At 45.4% G+C, this 13,488-nt stretch overlaps 1 protein-coding gene across 2 annotated transcripts in view; it reads right to left on the bottom strand.

Moving 5' to 3' along the window:
• Nucleotides 1–6,024, bottom strand: part of ERP44 (endoplasmic reticulum protein 44) — a 367,040-nt gene extending 361,016 nt beyond the window's left edge. The window contains exon 1 of one of the 2 annotated variants that reach the window (XM_077269495.1): nucleotides 5,554–6,024. Coding sequence is in view for 1 of the 2 variants with exons in the window: in XM_077269490.1 (XP_077125605.1) it covers nucleotides 5,554–5,595 (42 nt within the window). In the remaining variant the exon portion in view is untranslated. The remainder of the gene's footprint in view (nucleotides 1–5,553) is intronic. The other variant, XM_077269490.1, reaches the window with a different exon arrangement.
• Between the last annotated feature and the right edge of the window lie 7,464 nt (nucleotides 6,025–13,488).

The raw sequence follows: 13,488 nt of genomic DNA, 5'->3' as shown, positions 1-13,488 counted from the left end.
AGTGTCCTTTCTGGGATGTAGCACCCTAGCCAATGCCCTGCCACATTTATCCGCATGTTCATACATAAATCGATGGAATCTGATTTTTTGACGGGAATATTTTTGATCCAGTAGGACCCTAAGCTCCTCCCTTGCTTTTAACAGGTCCGCGTACACAGAAGATGATAAAGATTGTTTATGTGAGGATTCCAATGTATTAATCTGCTGGAGCACTCTGGAAATTAGAGAGGCCCTTTCTTTTACAATCTAGAGCCATGCTTAATCAAAAGACCCCTTATAACACACTTAAGTGTTTCCCACTGGTTAGGAAGGGACATCTGGTCACGTTCATGGATTTCGAGAAATTCTGAGATAGACGTCCTAATCTCCAAAGTGCATAGAGGGTCTTTAAGTAAGTTATCCTTGAGACGCCATGTCCATGGTCGATGAAGGCCATTTCGTGGGATAAGATGGAGAAACACCGGAGCATGGTCCGACCAGGCAATGTGACCAATAGAAGCCTGGGCTTGCCAGGTCAGGGCATGCTGGCTTATTAACAGCATATCTATGCGGCTGTATGAAGAGTGAGTCGGGGAGTAATACGTATAGTCCCTATCCGTAGGATGCAGGACTCTCCAGGCGTCTACCAGGCGTATGTTCTGAATCCTACGTTTAAAAGAATTGATACGTCTACGTGGCAGGAAATGACGCTGAGATGAAGTATCCACCTCCGGATCAAGGGTAAAATTGAAGTCACCGCCTGCAATCAGAGTCCCCTCCCTGAAATCCGACAGGAGCGACAGAATAGCGGAATAAGCTAAAGTCGGATCTTTATTTGGTAGGTACCAATTAGCTATGGTGAATACCATTGAGTTAATGTGAAGTTTTAGGAGAATGTACCTGCCTTCTGGGTCAATCCTAGAATCCAGGACTGAATGGACCAATGACTTATGTAGGGCTATTGAGACCCCTTTTGACTTTGAGTCGGGGTTAGGGCTGTGAAACCAAGAGCAATAATATCGATCCTTCAGGGTGGGGAGACAGCCAGCCTTGAAATGAGTCTCTTGGAGCAGGAGGATGTGAGTCCGCTTTTTATGCATATCATACAAGATCTGGGACCTTTTCTGAGGGACATTAATCCCTCGGGTGTTGATGGATCCTATGTTAATCCGTTCCATGGTAATGGTAAAGTACTTTATAAACAGAGGAGGAAAAGGGAGAGAAAGAAGAAAAAGAGAAGCAAGAAGAAAAAGGGAAAAAAAAGGAAAATAAACAAATAAATAAATTTAAAAAAAAATTATGGGAGGGGGAGGAAAGAAGAAGGGACAGAAGCAGACACAGGAGTGAGTAGAGGGAAGAGAAAGAAAAATATAAAAGAAGAGTCAGCAGGGGAGAGAATAAAAATGTAAGGGAAGAAAACAGACAAACGTACTAACTAGGTTAGAGTGAGTATACTAAGATACAAAAGAACATGTACAAAAGGATGTGCGAAGTGCACAAGTATTGTTGGGAAAATTGTTTAACGTCCAACAATGTGACGTGAATTCCCGGTGGGGACTATGCTTTCCATAGAGGGGCTCCCCTCACCAGGCCGAGACGACACCAGAGCTAAATCTGCCCCCTAAATGCCACCGCCCCCCCCATGTAAAAACCAAGGAGAACAGAGTATAGTCAAATAATCAGAATATAAGCCCCAGGACCCTCCCTCACCCAAGACTATTATTAACCTGTTATCTATGTCTAGGGAAGGGGGAGAAGGTCAACAAGCCCCAGGGTGAAGAAGACATTAATAACCTGATGATGGTTACAAATAAAGATAACTGGAGCAACATTCCACAATCAGTATCTGAAAGCAAAACATGGACACATATTATTGCATATCAGAATAGTGCATTAATTTTGAAAGGAAATTATCCCCAGACCACAGATCTCAAGGAGGAGGGAAAGATTCCCGCCCCCTCTTGCCCCAGAGTTGAGTGGCCCTCGGCAGACGTTGGTTTAACCCGCCAAAGGCCTCCACTACAATAGTAGGCCAGTCCATAATTTCAATCCGAGGGAGGTTCAAGGTTGATGTAAATGATGCAATGTCCGATGGGGACCTGAGGATATGCATGCGGCCCGCATGACGGACCTGCAAACGGAATGGAAACCCCCAGCTATACGGCAAGTTATGATCTCGAAGCAAATCCAAGAGAGGTCTCAATGCTCTTCTTCTTTGCAACGTAAGGCGGGACAGGTCTGGTAGGATTAGAATCTTTGATCCTTGGAATAGAGCAGAGGATCCATCTCTGAGCCTCTGCAGGATGGCTTCTTTTTGTACATAATGATGAATGCGGCATATCACGTCCCGTGGACGGTCTGGGTCAGATGCTCTGGGGCCAAGTGCTCTATAAGCTCTGTCCAATTCAATCTCCTCAGGAGGCTCACCCAGAATTCTGTTGAAAATGCATTGCAATGTGTGAGAAAGATCTTTAGATTCTACTGACTCTGGTAGACCCCGTATCCTCAGATTATTGCGCCTTCCCCTGTTTTCTGCATCATCCTGGGCTTCTATCAGGTAGTGAAGGGGTCATTCCATGTCAAGTGAACCAATGATTTTTACCACTATATTTTTAATTCTTTTGAGATTTTGTTATTTGGTAATAGTGTGTCAGAGAATGCAAAATGTGAAGAAGAAAAAAATTCTAGAATTTTTTTTTATTTTTTATTGATTTTCAAAGTTCGGAAAAAGTGCGAATTTCGGTGTTGCCTGCCTTTACATTTCTCCCCATAACTCAGGCTAGAAAAGAGATAGAGAAACAAAATAAACACCATTCTACTCAGAATTGTACAGGCTTTCACCAGATATGTCACAAGAGTATCTTTGATAATATTTTACCTATGCGAACGCAAGCGCAAAACTTTAAAACGCATTTCCGAAAAAAACGTTTAATTTAAAAATTTCAAAAACTGCACATGTGCCTGCTATGCTCCTATTCACATCTGTACCAAAATACAAGCTGGGATCGTGATGGGATCATATTTTAAAAAATAAAACTATTACAGTGTCAGTTCAAAAATCTTGATTTCAGATCTGCTCAGCTTGTGGTCTAACAGTGTGAGGTCTATATTTACCAAATAATCCATGATTGCTAGATATTACGGTATTATTTATTATGTTACAGAGTATTAGAAGCAGGAGAGGACAGAGGAGAAGCTTTGTTAGGGCTGAGAATGACCAGGGGTAGACGGTGACTACAGAGCAGATGACAGGCCGGCAGCTCGGGCCGTATTCACACCAAATCTGAACACCCAGGCAACTCCTCAAATGGAGGGAGAAAAATATTCTTAACATCCAGTTCATGTGTTGTACAAACCAGGACTACAAGGAGCAGGAGGAGAGTTTGTTATATCGGTTACAGGAAGCAGAACCCATCACAGGTACTCAGCAATACTGGACTGTCATCCCATGTAGTGGAAATAAAGACCGTGACGTCCATGATGTGGTAGAAGGCGGCACAAGATCGGCAATGGATGACACAACTGGCTATGTGACCTGTGAATATGATCGGCGCTGGCGGCTACTGGACTCTCCAAAGATTGTGAAAATGAAGACGTAGAAGTGACTTTTCTGCACCGTCTGGTCCAGCGCCGTCCTTTGTGTATCCAAGAAAATCAGACATTGTAAAAGTGAACAAAAAACAGATATAACTCAGGTGGAGCCGAGCACCATGACAGCCGCACATACTCTGACACAGAAGGAAACGGCCATTGCTAGGGAGCGCTTATGGGCAAGATGACATTTCATCCTCTAGAAGGGACACATTGATGATAGAAGGCCAGTGTAAAAACCTACTATTAATTGTTTGATTAGTTCATATTTTATAGAACGAGGATTTAACTACCGTACTATTCTTCTTAAACACTTCAGAAATGACATGTTTAGTGATATAGTAGAAAAAAAATTGTTCCATGTATAAATAGGTGGTAGAAATATCGGCTCTTTTAATCTTGTTTTTAACATATAATTAGGATCAGACTGTATTTAGAAAACCACACTTGAGGATGTGATCACCTTTTATCTTTTGGCTTGTTCAATGAATTCAGGTTGAAAATGCTGAGCAAGTAGTTATGATGATTAAGGGTACTTTCACACTGGCGTTTTTTGTCCTCCGTCGCAATGCGTCGTTTTGGTCAAAAAACGCATCCTGCAAAAGTGCTTGCAGGATGCGTTTTTTCTCCATAGACTAACATTGGCGACGCATTGACACACGTCGCAACCGTCGTGCGACGGTTGCGTTGTGTTGTGGCGGACCGTCGGCAGCAAAAAACGTCTTTTCCGACTGCGCATGGACGGCCGGAACTCCGCCCCCTCCTCCCCGCACCTCACAATGGGGCAGCGGATGCGCTGAAAATCTGCATCCGCTGCACCCGTTGTGCAGCGCAAACAAAGCTAGCACTGCGACGGGCCGAGTACGATGCTAGTGTTAAAGTAGCCTAAGATGCATTTATTCTGGCACTTTGTTTTTTGTGTTTCTTTATTGTTACATATAAATGTTGAATGCAGTAAGTTGTAATTTGAAAAGAAAAAAGGAAGAAACTCACACAAACATAAAATCAGATGATTCAAGGCTTAAAAAAAATACAAATGTGATAGATCCCAAGTTGAATCCCTGTACAAATGTAAACAAGGACACAAGTAACACACATGCATGTTTTCACAATTTTAAAACATACGTTTTTTTCAGAATTGCGCATCAAAATTTTTAATTTGATTTCTCCAAAACAAAATATAAAGAAACATAGTCTTGTGACATATCAAATGAAAGCCGGTACCGTTCTGAGAAAAATGATGCGTCTCCCACCTCTATATCTTAATTCTAGCCCGAGATATGATACAAAATGTAAAGCCATACCAGGCCAAAATCCATGCTTTTTCAAAACTTTAAAAATCTGTAAAAAATTAACTGATGAAGAAAAAAATTCTAAACTTTTAATTTGTAATTAACTAAAGTTGTACTTCATAAAAACAAAAAATAAAAAAAATCTAAATACGTAAGGTAAAAAAAAATATTCATATTTGGATCACTTGATATGGAATGACCCGAAGCTGGCTGGAGTATATGTCTAGTGACTTCTGATGAGAAAGCATCTTCCTTTCAATATCTTGGATTCTGTTAGTATGGTCCTGGACCTGAGTATCTACTTGTTTAACTTCAGTGCGCAGAGTATTGAATTCTGACCTGCAAGCCTGCTCCAGCTGTGTTATGTATCTCTCCATGTCCTCTCTTGTAGGAATAGCTGTTAGCCTGGTTCGTAGCTGAGTCAGCTCTGCTACAACTCCTGAGGCTTGTATGGCAGAGGAATGTGTGTCCCCTCCCCTGGGATGAGCAGGAGAAGCAGCAGTCTCCTCCAAAGGGGAATTAGCTCCTGCTGCACCGCTGGGGATTGTAGTGCACCCTGGTGAAAGTGAGGGGGGAGGCAGTTCCTCAGAACACCCTTTCTGCCTCTGGGTCTCATCAAGGGTTACCCCCCACCCAGATTCTGCATGCCATGTCTGAGTCTGGCTAGAATGACCAGCTGCCATCAGTGTACCTTGTGCGTCCATGTCTGTGCTGTGCCAGTCCTGGTCATCATTCATGGTGAAGGGAGACAGCAGCCCATCCCCCTGTGCTGTGCTCTGTGGCTGCTTAGACGACCTCCTTGTTTGAACTCCTGCAGCACTGAGTGATGGTATGGGAGCTGGAGTCTGTACAAGATCAGGCTCTCCTTCTCTGGCTCTCACCTCGCTCTCCTGTAGCTCCAAGGCAGCTGCATAGCTGGAGGGGGCGGCGGCCATGTTTTTGCAACCCTTACTGGCTGGGGTTCTCAGAAGAAAGTTCTGTATGCCTCTGTTGCTGGATGAGAGGCTCTTGGATCTGCTGTAGGCTGATCTCCCCTTTCTCCTACAGCTCATGTTCTGAGCAAAACGCCCCAGGGAGTTCATAATTGGCTGATTCTCGGCCCGGAGAAGAGAGCTGAGGTGAAGTATGTCCTCACTCCTCCATAGCCAGGCCATGCCCCCCTGCATCCAAGTTTTGTGCCATAGTGACATGAGCACCACAGCAGAAGTCTGAACCGCTCCTTCACAGCATCGGGCAGCCCGGGGTCACAGCATCGGGCAGGCTGAAGTCACAGGCATCGGGCAAGCCAGGGTCACAGCATCGAGCAAGCCGGGGTCACAGCATCGGGCAGGCTGAGGTCACAGGCATCGGGCAAGCTGGGGTCACAGCATCGGGAAAGCCGGGGTCATAGCATCGGGCAGGCTGAGGTCACAGGCATCGGGCAGGCTGAGGTCACAGGCATCGGGCAAGCTGGGGTCACAGGCATCGGGCAAGCTGGGGTCACAGGCATCGGACAGGCCGGGGTCACAGCATCACGCAGGTCGGAGTCACAGCATCACGCAGGCTGGGGTCACAGCATCACAGGCCGGGGTCTCAACATCATGCAGGCCGGGGTCACAGCACCAGGCAGGCTGGGGTCACAGCACGGGCCGGCCAGTGTCACAGTATAACGCAGGCCGAGGTCACAGCATCGGGCAAGCCGGGGCACAGCAGAGACCATACAGAATCGTTTAATCACTTTGCAGGGTAGAGGGTTGCTTCAAAACACTTTGGTTAACATACACTGACTAAGTTGACAACTTTGTTGAAGGAATTTGATCAGTGTTTCTTTTTTCAATCCTGGTTTTAAGTTTTCTTCTGATGACGTCTTCTGTGAATCAGAGCTGCTGGGGGAGGGGGAAGGGGCGCCTTCTGCTCCTACCCCTCCGTCTGCCTCCTGTGTTTCTACAGGAGCAGAAGACGACCCAACCCCCTGAGGCATGCCACAATGCACAGAAGATGTCAGCAGAAAACTTAAAACCATGATATAAAAAGAAACACCGTTCAAATTCCTTCAACAAAGTTGTCAATTTAACTCTTCGTCAGGAACAGTGCCTTCACTAGCGAGTTCAGGTACAATGCGCCTGTAGGCGCAGGCTGGAAAAATACCTATAATATCTAATTTTCTCAATTTCAGTGCTCTAAAAGTGATCAGTGACGTTCATAAGGATGTAATAAAAGAGAGTACGCATAATCAGGTGCAAAAAAAATAAATTACCGTACTTACCATAAAAGTACTGTATATACTCGAGTATAAGCCTAGATTTTCAGCCCTAAAAAATGGGCTGAAAGCACCCCTCTCGGCTTATACTCGAGTCATAGTCGGTGGGTGAGGGGGAGCGATGACTGTCAAATACCTGCTCCTGACGCAGTCCCTGCATGTCCCACGGTCTTCGGGCGCGGCAGCTTCTTCCCCTGTTCAGCGGTCACTGGTACCGCTCATTAAAGTAATGAATATGGATGCCACTCCCATAGGGGTGGAGCTGCATATTCATTACTGTAATGAGCGGTACCATGTGACCGCTCACTACAGGAAGAAGCTGCCGTGCCTGGAGACCGTGGGACATGCAGGGACCGTGTCAGGAGCAGGTGAGTATTTCATATTCACCTTCCCTCGTTCCACCGCTGCCCCATCTTCCGCGTCCTCTGCAGTGACTGTTCAGCCCGGAAGCTGCGCATGGGTCATACTTGAATGTTCCAGCATGACAATGATCCAAAACACAAGGCCAAGTCAACCTGTCATTGGCTAAAGCAGAACAAAGTGAAGGTTCTTGAGTGGCCATCTCAGTCTCCTGACCTCAATATCATTGAGCCACTCTGGGGAGATCTCAAGCATGCACTTCATGACAGACAACCCAGGAATTTACAGGAACTGGAGGCTTTTTGCCACGAAGAGTGGGCAGCTTTACTATCTGAGAAAATAAAGAACTTCATCCACAACTACCACAAAAGACTTCAAGCTGTAATTGATGTTAGAGGGTGCAATACACGGAATTAAGAAATGGGGTATGTAAACTTTTGATCAGAGTCATTTGGATGCTTTGGGTTGTCATTGTGACTTAAAGGGAACCTGTCACCTGAATTTGGCAGGACAGGTTTGCGATCATATGGGCGGGGTTTTCGGGTGTTTGATTCACCCTTTCCTTACCCGAAAAGCATTAGTGCGCATGCACTAGCGCACTATGTCTCGGAAGTACAGTATTTCGCTGTGTTCCGGGACATAGTGCGCCGGCGCATGCGCACCAATGCTTTTCGGCTTTGCCCACAGTTGGGCAAAGCATACTGCGCATGCGCAAGGCAAGATTGCCTTGCTTAGGCGTGTACTACGAAGGACACAGCATGAACTTCAACCCAATATTGCAGCCAGCATGCAGCCAGCGGGTAAGGAAAGGGTGAATCAAACACCTGAAACCCCCCCCATATGACCGCAAACCTGTCCCGCCAAATTCAGGTGACAGGTTCCCTTTAAAAAGATAAAACACAGTAGTTTGACAATAAATGACTTCACTCAACCACTACCCATGAGTGGAGAAAAAGTTTTGGTGTTATCATTCATAACCTCTGAAAAACGGCCAAAAAAGCAAAAATTCTGCAGGGGTATGTAAACTTTTGAGCACAACTGTATGATTAATAAATAAATATATATATATATATATATATATATATATATATATCACAATGCTATATATATATATAATCACAATGCTATATATATATATATATATATATATATATATATATATATATATATATAGCATTGTGATTACTCACTAATCCCGCCCCTGCACAGTAGATCCGCCCCCCCCACCACATCACCACTTATAATCCTGCCCCCACCCCATTACCACACACAATCCCGCCCCCACCACATTACCACACACAATCCGCACCACATCACCACACACAATCCCGCCCCCCCACCACATCACCACACATAATCTCGCCCCCCATCACATCACCACACATAATCCCGCCCCTTCAACACATCACCACACATAATCCCGCCCCCCGACAAATCACCACACAATCCCGCCCCCCAACACATCACCACACATAATCCCACCCCCCCACCCCATTACCACACGTAATACCACCCCATTACCACATAATCCCGCCCCCACCACATTACCACAGATAATCCCGCCCCCCCACCACATTACCACACATAATCCCGCCCCCCACATTACCAATAATCCCGCCCCCCACCACATTACCACACATAATCCTGCCCCCCCACCATATTACCACACATAATCCCACTCCCACCACATTACCACACATAATCCCGCCCCCCACCACATTACCACACATAATCCCGCTCCCCCACCACACATAATCCAGGCCCCCCACCACATCACCACACATAATCCCACCCACCACATCACCACACATAATCCCGCGCCCCCAACACATCACCACACATAATCTCGCCCCCACATCACCACACATAATCCCGCCCCCCACCACATTGCCACAGATAATCCCGCCCCTACCATATTACCACACAATCCCGCCCCCACCACATTACCACACATAATCCCGCCCCCCACCCCATTATCACACATAATCCCGCCCCCCCACCACATCACCACACTGTTGTTATTAACTTCATTTTAAGTTAATTTACCATCTGCGTAAGCGCTATTGAATGTTGTGATTATTTACTTTAGTTTAATCACCAGCAGCGTAAATTAGAAAGCAATGAGCGTGCCGAGCGTTAGCTGGTTGGAAACATCTAGTATATAGATAAATAGATAGATAGACACACAGTTGTGGCCAAAAGAATTGACACCCCTGCAATTCTAAATAATGCAATGGCGGCTGACAGCACTGCTGCATAAAGTGGTTGCTCGTCCTCACTCCACAGGACCCAAGTGGAAGAGTACATACCAAAGGTTCAAAGTGAAGGACAGCATCCAATCCAGGAGAAGACAACAAACACTTTATTGTGCCATAAGTGTGACGTTTCAACCTCAGAGGGTCTTTATCAAGCATACATGACAATCAACATGATGGCCTTAAATAGGAAGTGGATAACCACCACCTGTTAGGTCCGCCCACAGAATTTACATACATAATATCTGGTGATCATAATAACAATAGAAAAATATATAAACAGTGAGACATACCATTAAAATCTCATCACAATGTCACTAAAATCCCCCGTTGTGGACAATACTTGTTCATGATCATAGTAGTGAACACATGTAAAAAGTTGGAACGTAAACAAACAACGCTGCCTGTCACATCTAAGCCTATCAAAAACGCTCTTGGGGGCCATTATGCACGCGAGCTGCCTATGACTGAGCTTGTATCACATCTCTCATGATCCACCAATCCGTACCTGTAATAGAGATCCAATCAGGGGCATCAATACATGACCAGCAACATGCAGTGGAACCAATCCAGGTTCCATTACTGCATCCAACGAACCGCCTCCCAGGCTAATAACATAACCCGCCATCCATTACATCAGAGGCTCACCTTGCTCCCCGTATAAAGGAAAAGTCCCAACACTGTTGCGCATGTCTGCCGGCTCCATAGCAATGCATACAATGCCGCCACGGACAACCGAAAGGCACGCCCACCTGTGCCGATACTATATCAGCCTCATGTAGAAGAGCCAATCCAGGTTGCACAACCTTTAGCCAAAATAACTGCGACCAACCGAATTGTCCTAAAGCCAAATTGGATATAATTCCACACCAGACATAATAAAGAGGGTGGACAAAAGTATTGGCACTGTTTGAAAAATCATGTGATGCTTCTCTAATTTGTGTAATTAACAGCACCTGTAACTTACCTGTGGCACCTATCATGTGTTGGCAATAACTAAATCACACTTGCAGCCAGTTGACATGGATTAAAGTTGACTCAACCTCTGTCCTGTGTCCTTGTGTGTATCTCATTGAGCATGGAGAAAAGAAAGTAGACCAAAGAACTGTCTGAGGACTTGAGAAACCAAATTGTGAGGAAGCATGAGCAATCTCAAGGCTACAAGTCCATCTCCAAAGACCTGAATGTTCCTGTGTCTACCGGGCGCAGTGTCATCAAGAAGTTTAAAGCCGATGGCACTGTGGCTAACCTCCCTAGATGTGGATGGAAAAGAAAAATTGACAAGAGATTTCAACGCAAGATTGTGCGGATGTTGGATAAAGAACCTCGACTAACATCCAAACAAGTTCAAGCTGCCCTGCAGTCCGAGGGTACAACAGTGTCAACCCATACTATCCGTCGGCGTCTGAATGAAAAGGGACTGTATGGTAAGAGACCCAGGAAGACCCCACTTCTTACCCCGAGACATAAAAAAGCCAGGCTGGAGTTTGCCTAAACTTACCAGAAAAAGCCTAAAACGTTTTGGAAGAATGTTCTCTGGTCAGATGAGACAAAAGTAGAGCTTTTTGGGCAAAGGCATCAACTTAGAGTTTACAGGAGAAAAAAAGAGGCATTCAAAGAAAAGAACACGGTCCCTACAGTCAAACATGGCGGAGGTTCCCTGATGTTTTGGGGTTGCTTTGCTGCCTCTGGCACTGGACTGCTTGACCGTGTGCACGGCATTATGAAGTCTGAAGACTACCAACAAATTTTGCAGCATAATGTAGGGCCCAGTGTGAGAAAGCTGGGTCTCCGTCAGAGATCATGGGTCTTCCAGCAGGACAATGACCCAAAACACACTTCAAAAAGCACTAGAAAATGGTTTGAGAGAAAGCGCTGGAGACTTATAAGGTGGCCAGCAATGAGTCCAGACCTGAATCCCATAGAACACGTGTGGAGAGATCTAAAAATGGCAGTTTGGAGAAGGCACCCTTCAAATATCAGGGACCTGGAGCAGTTTGCCAAAGAAGAATGGTTTAAAATTCCAGCTGAGCATTGTAAGAAACTCATTGATGGTTACCGGAAGCGGTTGGTCGCAGTTATTTTGGCTAAAGGTTGTGCAACCAAGTATTAGGCTGAGGGTGCCAATACATTTGTCTGGCCCATTTTTGGAGTTTTGTGTGAAATGATCAATGTTTTGATTTTTGATTCATTCTCTTTTGTGTTTTTTCATTTAAGACAAATTAAATGAAGATAATAATACCAAAGAATTTGTGATTGCAATCATTTTCAGGAAGAAACTGAGTATTATCTGACAGAATTGCAGGGGTGTCAATACTTTTGGCCACAACTGTATATATCTACTATATAATTGTCTAAGGGTACTTCCGTCTGTCTGTCCTTCTGTCTGTCTCCGTTATTCGTTCGCTGATTGGTCTCGGCAGCTGCCTGTCATGGCTGCCGCGACCAATCAGCCACACGCACAGTCCGGAAGAAAATGGCCGATCCTTACTCCCCGCACTCACTGCCCGGCGCCCGCATATACCCCTCCGCTCACACAGGGTTAATGCCGGCTGTAACGGACCGCGTTATGCCGCGGGTAACGCACTCCATTACCGCCGCTATTAACCCTGTGTGACCAAGATTTTTACTATTGAGGCTGCCTATGCAGCGCCAATAGTAAAAACATCTAATGTTAAAAATAATAAAAAAAATAAAAAATTGATATATACTCACCGTCCGTTGGCCCAGGCCTTTCCCGGTCGCGACGCTCAGCTGTCCACTCCATGCTGCAATCTCGCGAGATGATGACGTAGCGGTCTCACGAGACCGCTACGTCATCATCTCGCGAGACCGCAATGCACTCTTGGGACCGGAGCACACCAGCAGCGACGGTAACCGCTTCGCCGGAAGGTGAGTATATAACTCTTTTTTTTTATTTTTTATTTTTTTTTTAACAGGCATATGATGCCCTTTTTAAGCTGTGTCATACGTGGATGGGCAATATACTACATAGCTGGGCAATGTACTATGTGGCTCTGCTGTATACTACGTCCCTGGGCAATATACTATGTGGCTCTGCTGTATACTACGTCCCTGGGCAATATACTACGTCACTGGGCAATATACTATGTGGCTCTGCTGTATACTACGTCCCTGGGCAATATACTACGTCACTGGGCAATATACTATGTGGCTCTGCTGTATACTACGTCCCTGGGCAATATACTATGTGGCTCTGCTGTATACTACGTCCCTGGCCAATATACTATGTGGCTCTGCTGTATACTACGTCCCTGGGCAATATACTATGTGGCTCTGCTGTATACTACGTCCCTGGGCAATATACTACGTCACTGGGCAATATATTATGTGGCTCTGCTGTATACTACGTCCCTGGGCAATATACTATGTGGCTCTGCTGTATACTACGTCCCTGGGCAATATACTACGTCACTGGGCAATATACTATGTGGCTCTGCTGTATACTACGTCACTGGGCAATATACTATGTGGCTCTGCAGTATACTACGTGGCTGGGCAATATACTACGTCCCTGGGCAATATACTACGTGGCTGGGCAATATACTACGTAGCTGGGCAATATACTACGTGGTTGGGCAATATACTATGTGGCTGGGCAATATACTATGTGGCTGGGCAATATACTATATGGCTGGGCAATATACTACGTGGACATACACTCACTGGCCACTTTATTAGGTACACCTGTCCAACTTCTTGTTAACACTTAATTTCTAATCAGCCAATCACATGGCGGCAACTCAGTGCA

Source organism: Ranitomeya variabilis, chromosome 6 (assembly GCF_051348905.1).
Source record: "Ranitomeya variabilis isolate aRanVar5 chromosome 6, aRanVar5.hap1, whole genome shotgun sequence".
Classification (NCBI taxonomy): Eukaryota; Metazoa; Chordata; class Amphibia; order Anura; family Dendrobatidae; genus Ranitomeya; species Ranitomeya variabilis.
This window is presented reverse-complemented; position numbering and strand designations above follow the sequence as displayed.